Source organism: Ooceraea biroi, chromosome 6, assembly GCF_003672135.1.
Source record: "Ooceraea biroi isolate clonal line C1 chromosome 6, Obir_v5.4, whole genome shotgun sequence".
Lineage (NCBI taxonomy): Eukaryota > Metazoa > Arthropoda > Insecta > Hymenoptera > Formicidae > Ooceraea > Ooceraea biroi.
The window spans coordinates 12,122,471-12,137,146 of NC_039511.1; the positions used below are offsets into that span (position 1 = coordinate 12,122,471).

Genomic DNA, 14,676 nt, shown 5'->3' on the forward strand with positions numbered 1-14,676 from the left:
CAAATCAGCACGAGCAACAGCAGGATGAGGCTCCCGTTGAACCGTTTATTAATTTCTGAGTGGATTAATTTTGAGTGTCTGATGATTTTTCCAGGTGACAAAGGCGACGTATGTCGGCATAGGACTGATCACTTTGTACTTCGTCATGAGATCGAAGAGTAAAAAACAGTAGTCCTTGGGCAAAGTTACAATTATGTAATAACGATAGAAATTATATCTCCTATATCGTAAAATAATGTTGATTCTTCGAAATAAATAGCTCATTCAAACAATCATTCTTTTATAAATCTATTTTATCTGGTCTCGTTCTTATTTTTATTCTTGTTCTTAGTCTGTGCACAATGGCTGTCATCATCAGATATTCATCGTTTGACAGTACGTAGAATTATATAGTTATAATATAGTTGGTTCCTTTCAACAGCAAAAGTAGTTTTGTATTCTCTACTGAATTTTTTGTTGAAACAGATGGAATGTAATTAGAAAATATAGGATTTATTGTTGTTAACAAAGCAATATTGATCATTGAATTAAATAAGACATTTCTATCAATATGCTCTTTAGTTAATATTTCTGGAACTGTGTAATTCAACTTTCTTCAACTTATTTTTAGACTCTCTTCAATTTTAGAAAAGTACAATTATAGCAATTGTGTGATAATTATGTATGTACAAATTTCCTCTAATTTCGCTACATTAAAACTGTCAATATACTCTGTCTTAATTTCGATCACAAACACAAGTGATTTAGTATGATACACGTGAAACATATTACTTGTATACTATATGTAAAAAAAGGAATAGTTATTTTGTCACAAGGAGCTGAATGATTGTAACTCACGCATTAATTGTTTGAATATGTTTTATGTACAATAAAATTTGTTTAAAGCACATTTGAGTAGAGAGCGAGGTACATTTACATGATTTCACAAAACGTATTTCTAACTATGTTAAATTAAAAAAAATTACTAATTTACATGGAAACAGTTTGTACGATATGCTTTGGCAGCGATGAAATAGAGATGCTGGCTGAAATAAAGAATTTAACTTGGAAATCGTGACAAAAGAAATTGGAATTGATATCCAATTCATAATTTATTACAATTTTTATACTTACAACGGTTAAATTGAAAAAATTGTTTCGTTGAAAATATTTGTCGGATGAACAATCGAGCAAAGACAACAAGAGAGAATATGTAATTATTTTTAAATGATGTAATTAAAAAGACAGTTACTGAATTAAATTCTGCTTTCAACTTGATCTGGAGCGGACTATAAAAAATCGAAAAGAATCAAATGATGCTGTTTTCCAGCCATTACTACTATTAGAGGATCCTTAGATTGATATTTACAGGAATCTTGAGATAGCTATAGGATATGATAGCGCATTTGCACGGTGATAAATCCTCGCAATATATACAGGTATTAAGTATATGAATATAGTTTTACGGACTCGATATAGAAATTCCATGACTAGAATGTCGAATCTCTTTAGTCATATAGCTATGAGAGCGTTTTGTTTCCCTCTGGACTTAAATCTAATTCCTCCTTCTCATCTTTTTAGCAAGAGTACTTCCGCAATATGAAAATCGATAGAACAGTTTCAAATGTATCTTACACTTACTTGGAAACTGAATTACGATAGTAACGCCGAATTGGACGGTCTATCGCTAGCGCTTATTGGTACTCACTTATCGAATAAAGAACATTAGAGTATAAGCTATAAAATAAATAATTGTCGCAGTAGAGGAAGTATTTAATATCGACATGGGTGTCTGGTAAACCATGAATAGAAATATATTTACAATTTTTACTTATGTTAATATCTAATTTTTTAAGGGTTCTTATTTCTTTTAAATATATATATATATATATTTGCTCGCTCGCGTGGCAAAATGATTTTTTTAGTCCAGATATTATGCGTTATTCATGAAACTTAGAAAGCTAACATTCAGACTTTCAGTAATGCAATATCTATATTTGGTTTCTTAGCAACACACACATTGTTTTTTCTTTTTTCACATTTTGCCTTAACGTTTTTTTTAAACTTACATGTCTAGACAAAAAGAAATATACAATGTACCATATAATTGTCTATCTTCGGTTTGCAGAAAGAGGTTTGAAAAGAAATATCAGAAATTCAAACAAAAAAACATAGAAATTAAAATCTAGTTTTTGGTTTTCGGGTTATTTTGGCTCTTAATAAAATACGTAACTATTTAAAACGTCTTAAACTTCAAATCCTTAAAGATATTTGACTGAATTATATTGTGTTTAATATTTTATTACATTTGAGAAAAAAAAGAAAGAGAAAGATACAATGCGCTTTGAAAATAAATATTTTATCGATTTTCTAATAATAATGAAAAATCTTTGATTGATCAATGAAATCACTTAGGCTGAGTATATAAATTTGGTAAGTCAATAAAGTTCGAGAATACAAAATATTCTAAAAAACCAGACACAAATTCTCCTGAAGAAATGTCGCATTATCGGCTTTTGGACTAATGTACTTTTGACTTCAGCTAAATTCGATTGATTTCTACTTAATCTTTCTTCGAAAGTATGTGACCGACCCGTCGAAAGTTCATAAAGCCTTTCCAGCAGTCCAAGTTAGTAAATCCGCTTTTAACTTCTATTTCGTAAAATTACTCCAGAAATGCCAAATTTTCGATCCTGAAAGCTTTGTTAGCCGATTTGCTTATTTTTTTACATCTAAGTCTCTATCTTTTACTTGTGTAGAATATAATGTATAAGGATGTCTCGAAATCAAAAGACTGTTCCCTTTTTTTAGAGATTGGATTATGAAAGATGAATATATAAAGAAATGTGGTGGTTGCTTTAATACGACGAGTTAATTGTTAACTATTTAAATTGTTATTTCGATATTAAAGTTTTAATTAAATTTCGAATTTAGTTGTTATGGCAAGAATCTTATTTCTTAATTGATCTTACAATTAGTGAGAGTTTTCCTTAATAGGAAGATTAATTGTCAAATGTTACTTGATGTAAAAAATGGCAATGATTAATTTTCAAATTTGGAAGTCTATACATGTATATGATACAAATGATAATATTTCTATATAATACATTAAATTTAACATTCAAGATTTCAGTTTTAGACTTTACTTTCGCTGTTTCCGTGCTTTAATAACTGAGAGTTTTAAACATACGAAGTCAGTGTTACTTGCATATTCTCTTTATTACATTTAGTACCAGTCTTTTTATTATACGAGTAAGAGAAGTCTCATATTACTTAAGATATTACGTATCTTATGGATTACGTCGACATCACTTAACGGTTTCATTACAGTGAAAAAACTCATAAATTCGCAGACGACGGAAGCACTACGCACGAGTGATTAGCATAATTTAAAAAAAGGGATGTTTCTTCAAGTATTTAGAGCACAGCATCAAAATGTAAGCATCGATGTCTCTCTTTAATATACGAGAAGTTAAATGAACTTAAAGTAACATCGAACTTTCGCATAATTACGTGAACGCTCGTCTTTGTGAGAAACGTGACATTTTCCAGTCTCTCGCATTAGTAAACGCGAGAATTATTTCCCTTGACGATCCTTCTTCTTATATCGAAATCGTGCCATTCCGCGGGATTACTTGGTCCGAGCTTCTCTCTAGGGAACAATAATATTGACTGTCCACCGCAGCACGGAATTGCCGTTTCGTACTTATACCGTTTCATCCACTGTGATCGCTGGATATCCTGAACGTTTCATCGGAATTACTAAAACGACCGCAGAACGCATGTCTAAAATCGACATCCATATCGACCGTTCTTTGACCATTGTCCGCGTTGTACAATGATGACATCTCTACTTCTTTCTTCCTTTCTTGTGGACTTCCTTAATATTGGATTAGGATTCTCGATGAAATTTCTCATTAAAAAGGTAATAATAAAATATAATAAAAGATATTTTATCGGATAATAAAAAGATCGATTTTATCGAAGACATCAATTATCTACTACGGCGCGGAGTCCGTTTGTCACTGATTCTATTTTTTCGAATTTCTTCTTGTTCCAATTTCGATCGAATAACATTGTGAATACAATAAATTAGAAGCAGAATTATTTTTAAACAGTAATATAAATACACTAATCATTTTTTATATCGTCATGATTGTTCATAGCGTTCATGTTAATAACTTTTCTAATTCACCTATCGATCCCATAATAAATCAGAAAACACAGCGAGTATATCGTCCACATTACAGCGCGTACAACTATCATTTTCTTTCTCGATCAATAAATCTCGAACAATCCCCTAAGGTCGACAATATTCATTTAAAATAATCAACTAACAAGAAGCATAAAAATGCTTATTGTTCACATGATTGGAGAATTGTTATCCTCTTCTTTCATCACTTCTATCAAAGGAAGTTCTCAACCGGAACACGCGGCTAGCTTTTAATGTGGCAGCAAGCGCAAGAGACGATTATTGTTCACTACAGCGTTGTATCACCGTTTTCTCTTCTGTTCCAACTGTTTCGACTGTTGGATATCCTCGATATCTGACTGAGACTCCTCGCTGGACTCTTGAACGGGTAGGTCCCGGGACTAGCTGGCCTGCCACTCTTCATGCTCTGCCTGGTACTGCCGTTGGAGACGTGGATATTGTTGTTCCAACCGATGGTGTTGGCGCGATTGAGATGGCCGTGCCTGACCGAATTTCTCAGCTCGATGTGCGTCGTGTTGGTGATCATCGACTCGTCGTATGTCTGGAATTCTGGACTGTCCCGGCCGGGCCCGAAAAACCGCGACGAACAAAAAAGCTTGAGAAATATCCTCTTGAACTTGCGACCGAAAATCACGTAGATAATGAAGTTGATGCTGCTGTTGATGGTTACGAGCAAATTGCCCAGCTGCACCATCCAGTGTGGTGGATCCTCGATGAACGTCTCGTGGATGTTCGAGACCAGGGGCAAAATGTTGCAGATCAGAAACACTATCACCACGCACAACAGCATCGTTGCCAGGCCAATCTCGCGACGCTGATGACGCGACAGCTGCTGTAGATCTCTGTTTGCTTTTCTGACCTGAAAGTTCACGTGCATTGTGAAAAGTAAATTGTGCAAAAATATATTGTGAGAGAGAGAGAGAGATTTCTGAAGAATATAGTATGTTACAGAATAGGAAATGTTACGAGGAATTCGTTTGAGACATTTTACGATTTTGACAGTGTTATATTAGTGCAAATATAATACAAAATTCTTTCTGTTGCAACAGGAGGGAGAACTTTTATTTTCCTTCAAGTTTTTCTAAAAGGAACAAAATGTAGTATTCGAAAGATTCTATATCATATCTCTCGAAACATGTAAGGTACATTTATTAGTGTTATAAAAAAAGATCGTCTATCCACATTTATTTCTCCTTGATAATAAATACTTTATCGTCTTTAATATAACAAAATAAAGATTACAGAGAGAAATATGTATTTAATAAGCGTTAATAGCATTCTTAATCAGAATTACGACGACACCTTTGTTCATTTTGCGAGACTAATAATACGTAATTGCCGCATTATAAGATTTATAACATATTTTAGGCAAGTAGTTTCCTGACAATAAATCTCAGCGTTACTTACAATTACTGTAACACTCGATGACGAGTGAGAAATCATAAAGGCTGTAGCATGAAAAAGAAGAAAGTCTAATTGTGATACCTTTGAAGGAACTCTATGATCAACTAAGTTTGAAGTAAATCATAATTTATAAAATGTAAAAGATATAATTATATTTTAAAATCAGTCTGTTTTTGTCAATTTAACAAATATTTCATAACGAAATTGAAAACAAATGAACAATAAAAGGAAATTGCAAAAGTTATTAGCGTATTGAAAATGTAGTTTAACGACTGCTGCATCACTCAATGTAAAAAATGGTGATAACTTCCTGGAGTATATTTTGATATTGTTGTTCATTTCGTCGTGAATCTCGTATTATTTCGACGAAAAATTATGTGAGATACATCTCGTCTGCAATGGTCCCTGGCTTGGCTTTAGCTTTAACTGCGCCTGACCTGCTTTTTTCGGATTTATGATCGTATTTCAACGAAACCGTATTTCGTAACGAGGTCTGCGAAAAATCCAACTCTTTGTCTTTCAAATTTAATCTTGAAAATCCGCTGCAAAATTTTCAATGCGAGAAATATCTCTGCGAGAAATATCTTTGAAAATATCGATTACATCAAAATGATATGTCTAATTACAAAATTCTGCCATTTAAACATTGTTTATAAATTAAAAATTACTTCTGTAATAACAATGGCAAGATGTTACTCATTTTCGAAATATAAACAGTTAACATTATTTAATTTACACATTTTAATTATATTAATTTTTTTATATTAATATAAGTATCCGTTAAGTTCTTGGTTTGCTGTCTATTTCTTAAAAAGAACGAAATCTACATTATTATATGCAAGATATTCTCATGGCATCAAATACTAGTGCATCATTTTCCCCAGAGAGGATTTCTTAGAATCTACTTTTCAGCTTCGACATAAGAATCTCTTTGGTTCTTTCTCGATAAAAAGCCAACAATACATCCCACATCTCTTGCGGTCGAGGACAGTGTTGTTCTACACCGGATCTTGTGCAATAATATTTGATCCTCAACAATGGATGCGGGGTGTCAAAGAGGAACTTCCGTGCTTTACGCGCGTCGTATATTTCATGTTTGCATTCTGCTTCATCCCAACTACTTCATGGCTTCCAAATTCGCCCACGTTGTGTTTGGGGACGCGTAAGAAAGCGCTGAATCAATGCCAGACAACTCGCGATATTTTACTACACACCAAATGGAGCGGAACGTAAAAGCAGTGCTTGAGAAACTTGTGCAATGATTAATCACGAGATTTCTGTGAGTATCTACATCGCTTCCAAAAAAAGAAATAATAATAGGATTTATTTTAAAATCATTACAACAGCGAAATAAATTAAAGACTCATTGACAAGAGCATAGTAATAATTATAAATGTAAAAAGCTGTTTTAAAATAATAAACAATATATTAATTATTTTCCGATGTACTTCACAATGTGTGGAATAATTTACATATATTAATTGAACAATTGCGCGTAAAAGCGCGATAATTACATCATCATTGTTATAGAAATAATGCAAGTAGCTTGCAATAAATTGCACAGTATCATAGAATCGATTATTTGATTTGCATAGCAAAAGATGGCAATAATTTACAATAATTTAATACGTTTCATAAAAATTACTTGTGATATATGTATGTTGATATAATATTAAGAAGCTAAATTAAAAGATTAACACTAGAACGGCGACAGAAAATATAAAAATAACATATAAACGATAAAAATATGATAAATAATAGAAATACAATATGATAGAAGGAGATGAAAAGCTTCCAAATCGATCGCTACAAACGCGAAAACGAGGAATTCGTAATTTCGCACTACAAATTCCTGTTATGTAATATTAATTCGCCTCAGCTGACCGGTCTTTCGCAGTTGCGGCATTTCTCCCCGATTTTACAGTTTCAGCTTCCCGCGGAGTTCCGCGGGAGCGAGTTACGTGCTTGTCTGCTAAAACAATTACGCCGACAAAGTGGCAGAGCTAATTATTGTTAAGATTCGCGTCGCTCCGGTGGATTATTATGCGCGTCGCGTGTCGCCGAATTGCCGCACGTTACCACCGGATTACCGCATCCGGTTCACTTGGTACGCCATTCGCGCGACGCGCGCGGCAAATTATTAATAGAATTATTATCCGCGCGCACTAGACACTTTGGGATGAAACGCGTAATCGTGTCTCCCCACAAATACTAGATCGAGCGAATAAAAGTGGGGCGAGCATGCTTAGCTAGGCACAAACCGTAACCGTTTATTTCGGCCCTTTATTCCCTCCCGATCGAACATTGAGTCACGTTACTCGTGTCACCGCCCCTTGGGGGTGTAATGGACGACAGTCAATCACTATAAAGAATTAGTTTCAGATGTGCCACGGAAGTCAACGACGAATTATTGGAAAAATTGTGAAGTACACGCGGACAAACAAACTCGATATTTTTATTCGTCTCGACAGTTTCTCTTTGATAAACAACCGCGAACATCTTACGAGAAACATCAAGGAATCGACACAGCTTTCTGGTAGAAAGTAAGAAAGTTTCAAATCGACATTGGGTGGTCTTCATTTGGATCTTCATTTGCCGCGTGAATACCTTCATCGGGATCGGGAGCGCTTCCGTTCGCTCTGATCTCTTGATTCACCTGTGTGAAGTCATCATCGGAAGTTACCCCCAAGAATACGCCACTGAAAATCACACCTTGATCCGGGAATTAAGGACGGAGTTTGTAGACTCTGAAGTTTCGCGATAACGAAAAGCCGAGAGGAATTGTTGTCCTTCGACAATCGCCACTTTGTAGTTTCGGAACCTCCTCCCCTTACTTTCCCCGAGTACCATATGGATCCAATTTGAACGTGCGGTTAAATCTTATCACATGTAATATTACATGTGCTGTTTTTATTCGGAAAGATTGGAAGACATTTCACGAAAGAAACTGATCTTTACATTTTTAATTTACATCAAGTGCTAATTGAAATTAATTTTCGTTTTTCTTTTATATACTAGCACTAAATTAATATTATAAAGAAAATTTAAATTATTACTATTAAAACAGAAATACACAACGAATAAATTTATTGAAATTATTATTGTTTCTATTCATCTCTCTAAGGTACGTTATTGTTATCTAAAAACATTTATATAGACGTACAAAGTGCAGCCATTGTTCTGCGACACCTAGCTTGCACGTTAATTTCTCGCTGCAAACGTCTCACGTATTACACCGGAGGTAGAGGAGGTGATATTGCTTGCGCCTGCAGCTGCAGTTACGCGGTCCGCGCAAATGGCACGTGTGGGGGACCAGCAGTCCGTGAATTTCGCTGCTTTTATACGTACGTGCTTTCGAATTCCGAATGTCTGTATGTGTGTGCAGTACGTGAAAGAACTTGTATACTTTAAGCTACTTTATTGGTTTTATCGATTTGATTTGTTACTACCATTTTTATGTTACTTTAGCGTAAAGCAGTAAGAATCTTACTGCGGTATCGGCCCGATCATTCTTCCCCATATTACGAGTCGTAAAAAGAAATTTTAATAAAACGGAAGCTGAAAAACCACGTAGTTCCAGCGAGGAAGTCTCGAATTGTCGATGACACGTTGTTCAATATGCCGCGTTTAATATTTAATCCGACTTTGACTGATAATCTATTTGGAATTGACAATATTACGTTTCGCGGTAAATGCGGTTCTCTCATAATTTGATGAATGCAATTAATGATGCATTCTTGTGACAATAACCATATTTGTATCTATTTTTTAATGTTTTATCGCTATTATTTCGCAATTGTTTTCTTAATTTTATATAACTTATATGATAAATTATATTAAAGGTATATTTTGGATTAAAATGTGCAAAATAAAGTACTTTTTTCGCGAGTATTCTTCATAAAATGGCACTATGTGAAATGCTACCATGTGAAAAAATATTGTTTTAGCGAAATATTCTGGTTGGATGGTAAATTGCACGGATTTATAATAATGTTGGATTTTTATGTCACTCACCCGTCGATAAATAGCCATATTAAAAATCATCAGCGCGATGAAAGGGAACATGTAGTACACGAAAAAGTACATCCAGTGGATATACACCGTGATATAGAACTGGTTGCTCCTCATTTCCGTCGGGAAAATGCAGTATACTGTGACGTTGTATTTCCAATGTCTTTCAGTATACACTTCGATCTCCCAGAATCTAAATAAAAATTTAAAATTCTTGTCATATTTTTTATAACATTATAATATACTATAAAAAATACTAAAGATCGAAAATTTAATCGAAAAGTAATTTCTATTTCTATCAATGTTTTCTCCTTAGCGTTGTTATTTTCTATTTAACAATTGTAAGAAAAGATTACATGGATTACTCACTTGGGTAGATTGTAAACAAAGGCGAAGATTACTATAACCAGCACCGCCACTTGAGCTCGTCCATAAGTGCAGAAGGATTTAGCTTGTAGTGGATGGCAAACCGCAATGTATCTCTCTAATGTCACTGTTAACGTCAAGTATACCGTCACGACTTGCGCTATGCAGGATAACGGAAACAAGTACCTGATGATCTTTGGATAAACAATGAACTTATAATGGAACAGCACACCGGTATACGTGTAGATTGCCGGCAATCCGTAGATTAATATCTGCAAACACATAATACATAATTTATAATAATACATAATTTATAATAGCGGAAGGAGCTTTTTTATATAAGGTGTCGAGTTTTATTGACGTACATTCTCTTCTCAAACTTCTGTAATTCAAATTTCAATTTAGATATAAAAATTTCGTCAAAAAGGATAAAATTTACTTTTATTTAGTTATTTATCTTAATTTGTGAAATATTGTAAATCCTACCTTTTTAATCGTATAATTAAGAACTTATTAGCTTTTCTAATCTTGATCTTAATCTTTCTAATTACGTTTATCAAAGAAAGTTTCATTTTGATATTATCCTACTTTCGACAAAACTTATTTCTATGCTATTCTTCCGTCGATAATTCTTTTGGCTGCTATTTATTGGCAAATATAATTATTTACGGGCGCGTGGAGTCTTTATGCTTGCGACGTTTGATCGACGGGAGCACAAATAGTTCATTAGTAAGAGAACACGGAGATGGGGGAGTTAGTTCCGGGTGATTAATTAGTATCCAGGGCGATTTACGTAATGCGGGTTGCCAGGGTCTTGTATATTAGCTTTTTGTATTCCTGCGTTTCATCACTTACAAGAAGCTGCCGGTTGTGTCAATTTCATTAATTCCAGCTTTATCCGCGAACTGAGGAAGTCACGTAATACTGCGCATACGGACTTATTTACATAAATTTGACGTATCATGCATATCATCTTATAATGTTGTGAAGAATGATACACTTCCGGCAACATTAATTCTTGTTCGCAATATCGCAAATTTATTTTACGAATAGTTATGCATAATGATCCTAATTTCTTATTAGAATAATTTATTATTTTCATCTTATTTACTTATTTAGAAAGAGCTTTCTTGTCCGTGTTTCCTTACAAAATAAAAATTTGTTGGTGTTTTCTATGCGTCATAACATAATATAACAAGCTTTTCTTTCGGTATTATCTTTGATCTTAATATTATGATGTCTGAAGTAAAAACATGAAAATGTAAAAACACAGAAGAGTAATTATGAGTTTTATTTTTAGAGAAATAGCTTAAATTATATGTATATGATATAAATTATATGATATAAAACTGAAACGCATGCATTACTTCTACTAAAGAGAATTTATTTTAATGAAAAATGCTTCGGTTTGTCGCAAATTTACTGCCGTGGAAAATGCTGGATTAGGAGTGAAATTAAAAAGAGAGGCTCAGATTTGACTACTCTAACAAGATAATAAAGTTTGCGGTGGATGCGTTTTACGAAAATTAAATTTTAACTGCGTACAACGTAAGAAAGATTTATTAACCATTAGATGGACGAAAAAACAAGTATTTGGTTTTTTGATATATGATTGTTTGATATATGTTTTATATAATTTGTTAATAAAAAGTGCAAAGAATAACTAACAGTGTAATATATAATACTATTTGATGGAAATTTGCTGTCAGATAGTAAGATATTAAATCTGAATATTGAATCTTAATTAAAGAATGAAAAACTTTTCATTTAATTATAATTTAAAAATTATATTAACGTTATAGCATATGTTAACATAAACATTGAGATAAATTTGCGGCACTTCTTCGGAACGTCCCGCATATTCGACTGACAAGAATTAAATTCAATTCGTGTCGCACAACATGACTCGTATCGCCCACAATGTTTCGAGAGTTGTCGTTAATAAAAGCCCAGATAATGATAACAGGCGTCACGATAAACCCTTCGAAATGCGTCTCGACAAACGACGGTTCGGAAACGATGCGGAACACTCGATGTTTTTCTGAAAAATTTTATCTGACATGATTGATTGGCAAGTGCGGGATGCCATGATGGTAAACGCTCGGTCATCTGCCGGCAATTACGTGGCGTTCCGCGATGCCATCGAGAATCGTTTCTGGTCGCGAGTGCCAATTAAACATTGATTTTCCGATTGGTGCGTCGCAATTCGTCGAACATCGTAGTTATTTGTAAAGCATTCAGAGAAGCTGCGTTCGCAAGAAGGTCTATTTTTGATTCGGATATCATACATAATATATTTGCACGGATATTATAAATGGTTGCAACTAATAAATTAGTTGCAACTAATAAATAAATCGTGCATACGCATGAAATATTCATCGTGTATTGATCGCAAACTAAGCAAACACGTTTGTATGAATAAAAAATCATTTTATCGTTATTCCTTTAATAAACGAAGAATATTTTTTGTAAATAATTAAGAAATATTGACAAATATATTTATCAACATTTGTTCGAAATGTTCGATACAAATATTTATATAATATAAATATTTTATGATATAAATATTCGCTGAATGAAAAAAGAATGAAATATCTTCCTAAAGCGCTAAATTTTCAGTTTAGGATATTAACTCTTCCAGATAATCTTTTTTACAAAAAGATAAGCACAAAATATAGCACGAAAATAAATATTAATTTTGATCGCTTTTCTTTATATAAAAAGTATAATATTTCGCTTCACTTTACACAATGTTAGGTAATAACTCCGTATAAAACTTGACTTTAACACTGTAATTGCCAACTCATAAAAATGTTTTCAAAGTTAAAAGAAATAATGACGCATTTTTTCAAGCTGTTCTCTGCTGTTTTTTTAGTGGTAGCAAATAAAACGTTACATAATCATAAAGTCAGTTATTATTTTCAATTATTATTTCCGTATTCATTATTCATGCATCATTCAACTGAATTAGATTTTATTCATTCCTAATTTCCTTTCAAAACGCGTTTTTACAGTTTTCATCTCTGTTTTTGATATTACAACATTTATTTCTCGCGTAGAAAGGAAAGATGCGGAAGTAGTATAATAAGTATAAGTATAGTAGTATAATAAGTATAGTACAGTAATATAAGATCGAAGAGAGGCTTACCGAAATGATGAGCAGTGCTGTGTCGCACCTGGCCAGTCCAGTCAACAGGTAATTGATGGATGATTTCATCTGCGGGCGCGACAGGATAATCATCGAAATCGTGTTGCCAATGATCCCGAAGAGGCCGATCAGGTTGACGAATACGCCGTAGATGATGAAGTCGGACAGATTGTTGGTGTTGATCTCTTGATTGCACTCGAGCGGCACGCGGCTGCCGTCGGTGCCGATGCTGAAGTTCTGCGCAAACTGGTCAACGTCATAAAAATCGAAAGCGACCGTTGTCGTAGCCGTCGAGCTCACTTCCATCGTTTAGCCTCGCGATTCTTTATTTTGTCGCCCCGGATTGAGCTGTCTTTCGGTGTCCCGCTCTTCACTCACATTACCATCTTCACCTCCGCAAATTTCTCTGTATCTACCTTTATCTATTTCTCTTTCCTGATCGTCTTCAGTTATGCTCGACTTTCCCTGTTCTTCAAGTTTGATAACTGCAAGTCATTAATGTACGTTTACTAATTGGTTTATTAATCTATATTGGTGGAAAATAGTTTTCAACACTTTTTCGATTTTCAATTTGACAACTAACATTATTGCTAATTGATAATACATTGTAGCGTAAACTGCAGTCTGTAAATTACAAAGCTAAATAAACGTTACTCAAAATTTATCTCCAAAATCTCTTCTGTTGGAATTTAATTTTGAAAACTTGAAAACTCATCTACAACTTATCTCAAAATCAGTAAGTGAACGAATATTGGCAAACTTTAATTTTTTGAGGAAAAGTTGCGAAGGAGAGTTCTGAAAAGTAATAATGACTCGTGGTAGGAAATATGCCATCTAAATGATTAAATGGAATTCGTTTCAAACTTGCAAACTTTCTCATGTTAGAAACACGGATATGATTCAAAACCATGCGAACGCAAACCATTCGTCTCGCAGACTGCTCGAGATTTATTTTTCTTCCCGTATGTGAGTTTTACCGTTTACGTGCATCTGTTTTCTTCGAAATTTTTTTCGAATGATTTCATTTTCTTATGGGAACATCAGGCAGAAATGCATTCGTTTCACAGAGATCAAACAAGATCTGTGTTTAAGAAATTTCAAGGCTTAAAGTCGATAGAATTTTCTCTTGCAAGGAAAAGCTTTTTTCCCTTGAAAAAAAGGACTTATCTTTTACCTTCGTCACCAGATATCGATTCGACATCTGGAGCTCGTGCTGCTTTCTGAAGCCGGAAGATCTCCAGGTGAGATCGAGTATCATAACGTCGTGGCCGATTTATCTCGCTCTGTACATTATGTCCGATCGTGTCTCGTGGAAGGAATCGGATCGGCTTTACGGTTTCCACGTCTCCCAGAGAGTTCTGCGTAAATGCTTTTACGATGTATCGCTGTTTTACGACGAACCACGAGCCTCTTTGCCATTCAAGTTGTCTGTTGCAGCAGCTTCAATGACGGCAGTCTGTAAACTGAAAAGAACAGGGTACATTTACTGCACAGCCTCTCGTGAATAAAAAGAGCTGCGTTTAGTACGATTATTCATTAATAAAAAGACAGGACG

The 14,676-nt window shown here is 34.1% G+C and overlaps 1 protein-coding gene across 5 annotated transcripts in view; it reads right to left on the reverse strand.

The window, feature by feature from the left end:
* Positions 1–840: 840 nt before the first annotated feature.
* The window catches only part of LOC105285143 (FMRFamide receptor), a 45,783-nt gene continuing 31,947 nt past the window's right edge, over positions 841–14,676 (reverse strand). For 4 of the 5 annotated variants that reach the window (XM_011349135.3, XM_011349134.3, XM_020033562.2 and 1 more), the window contains 5 exons: positions 14,296–14,584; positions 13,122–13,606; positions 9,977–10,245; positions 9,611–9,800; positions 4,461–5,051 (listed from right to left, as the gene is read on the reverse strand). In XM_011349135.3, coding sequence (XP_011347437.1) covers positions 4,461–5,051; positions 9,611–9,800; positions 9,977–10,245; positions 13,122–13,427 — 1,356 coding nt within the window. In that variant the 5' untranslated portion in view covers positions 13,428–13,606; positions 14,296–14,584. Of the gene's footprint in view, positions 5,052–9,610; positions 9,801–9,976; positions 10,246–13,121; positions 13,607–14,295; positions 14,585–14,676 lie in introns of all 5 variants that reach the window. The other variant, XM_020033560.2, reaches the window with a different exon arrangement.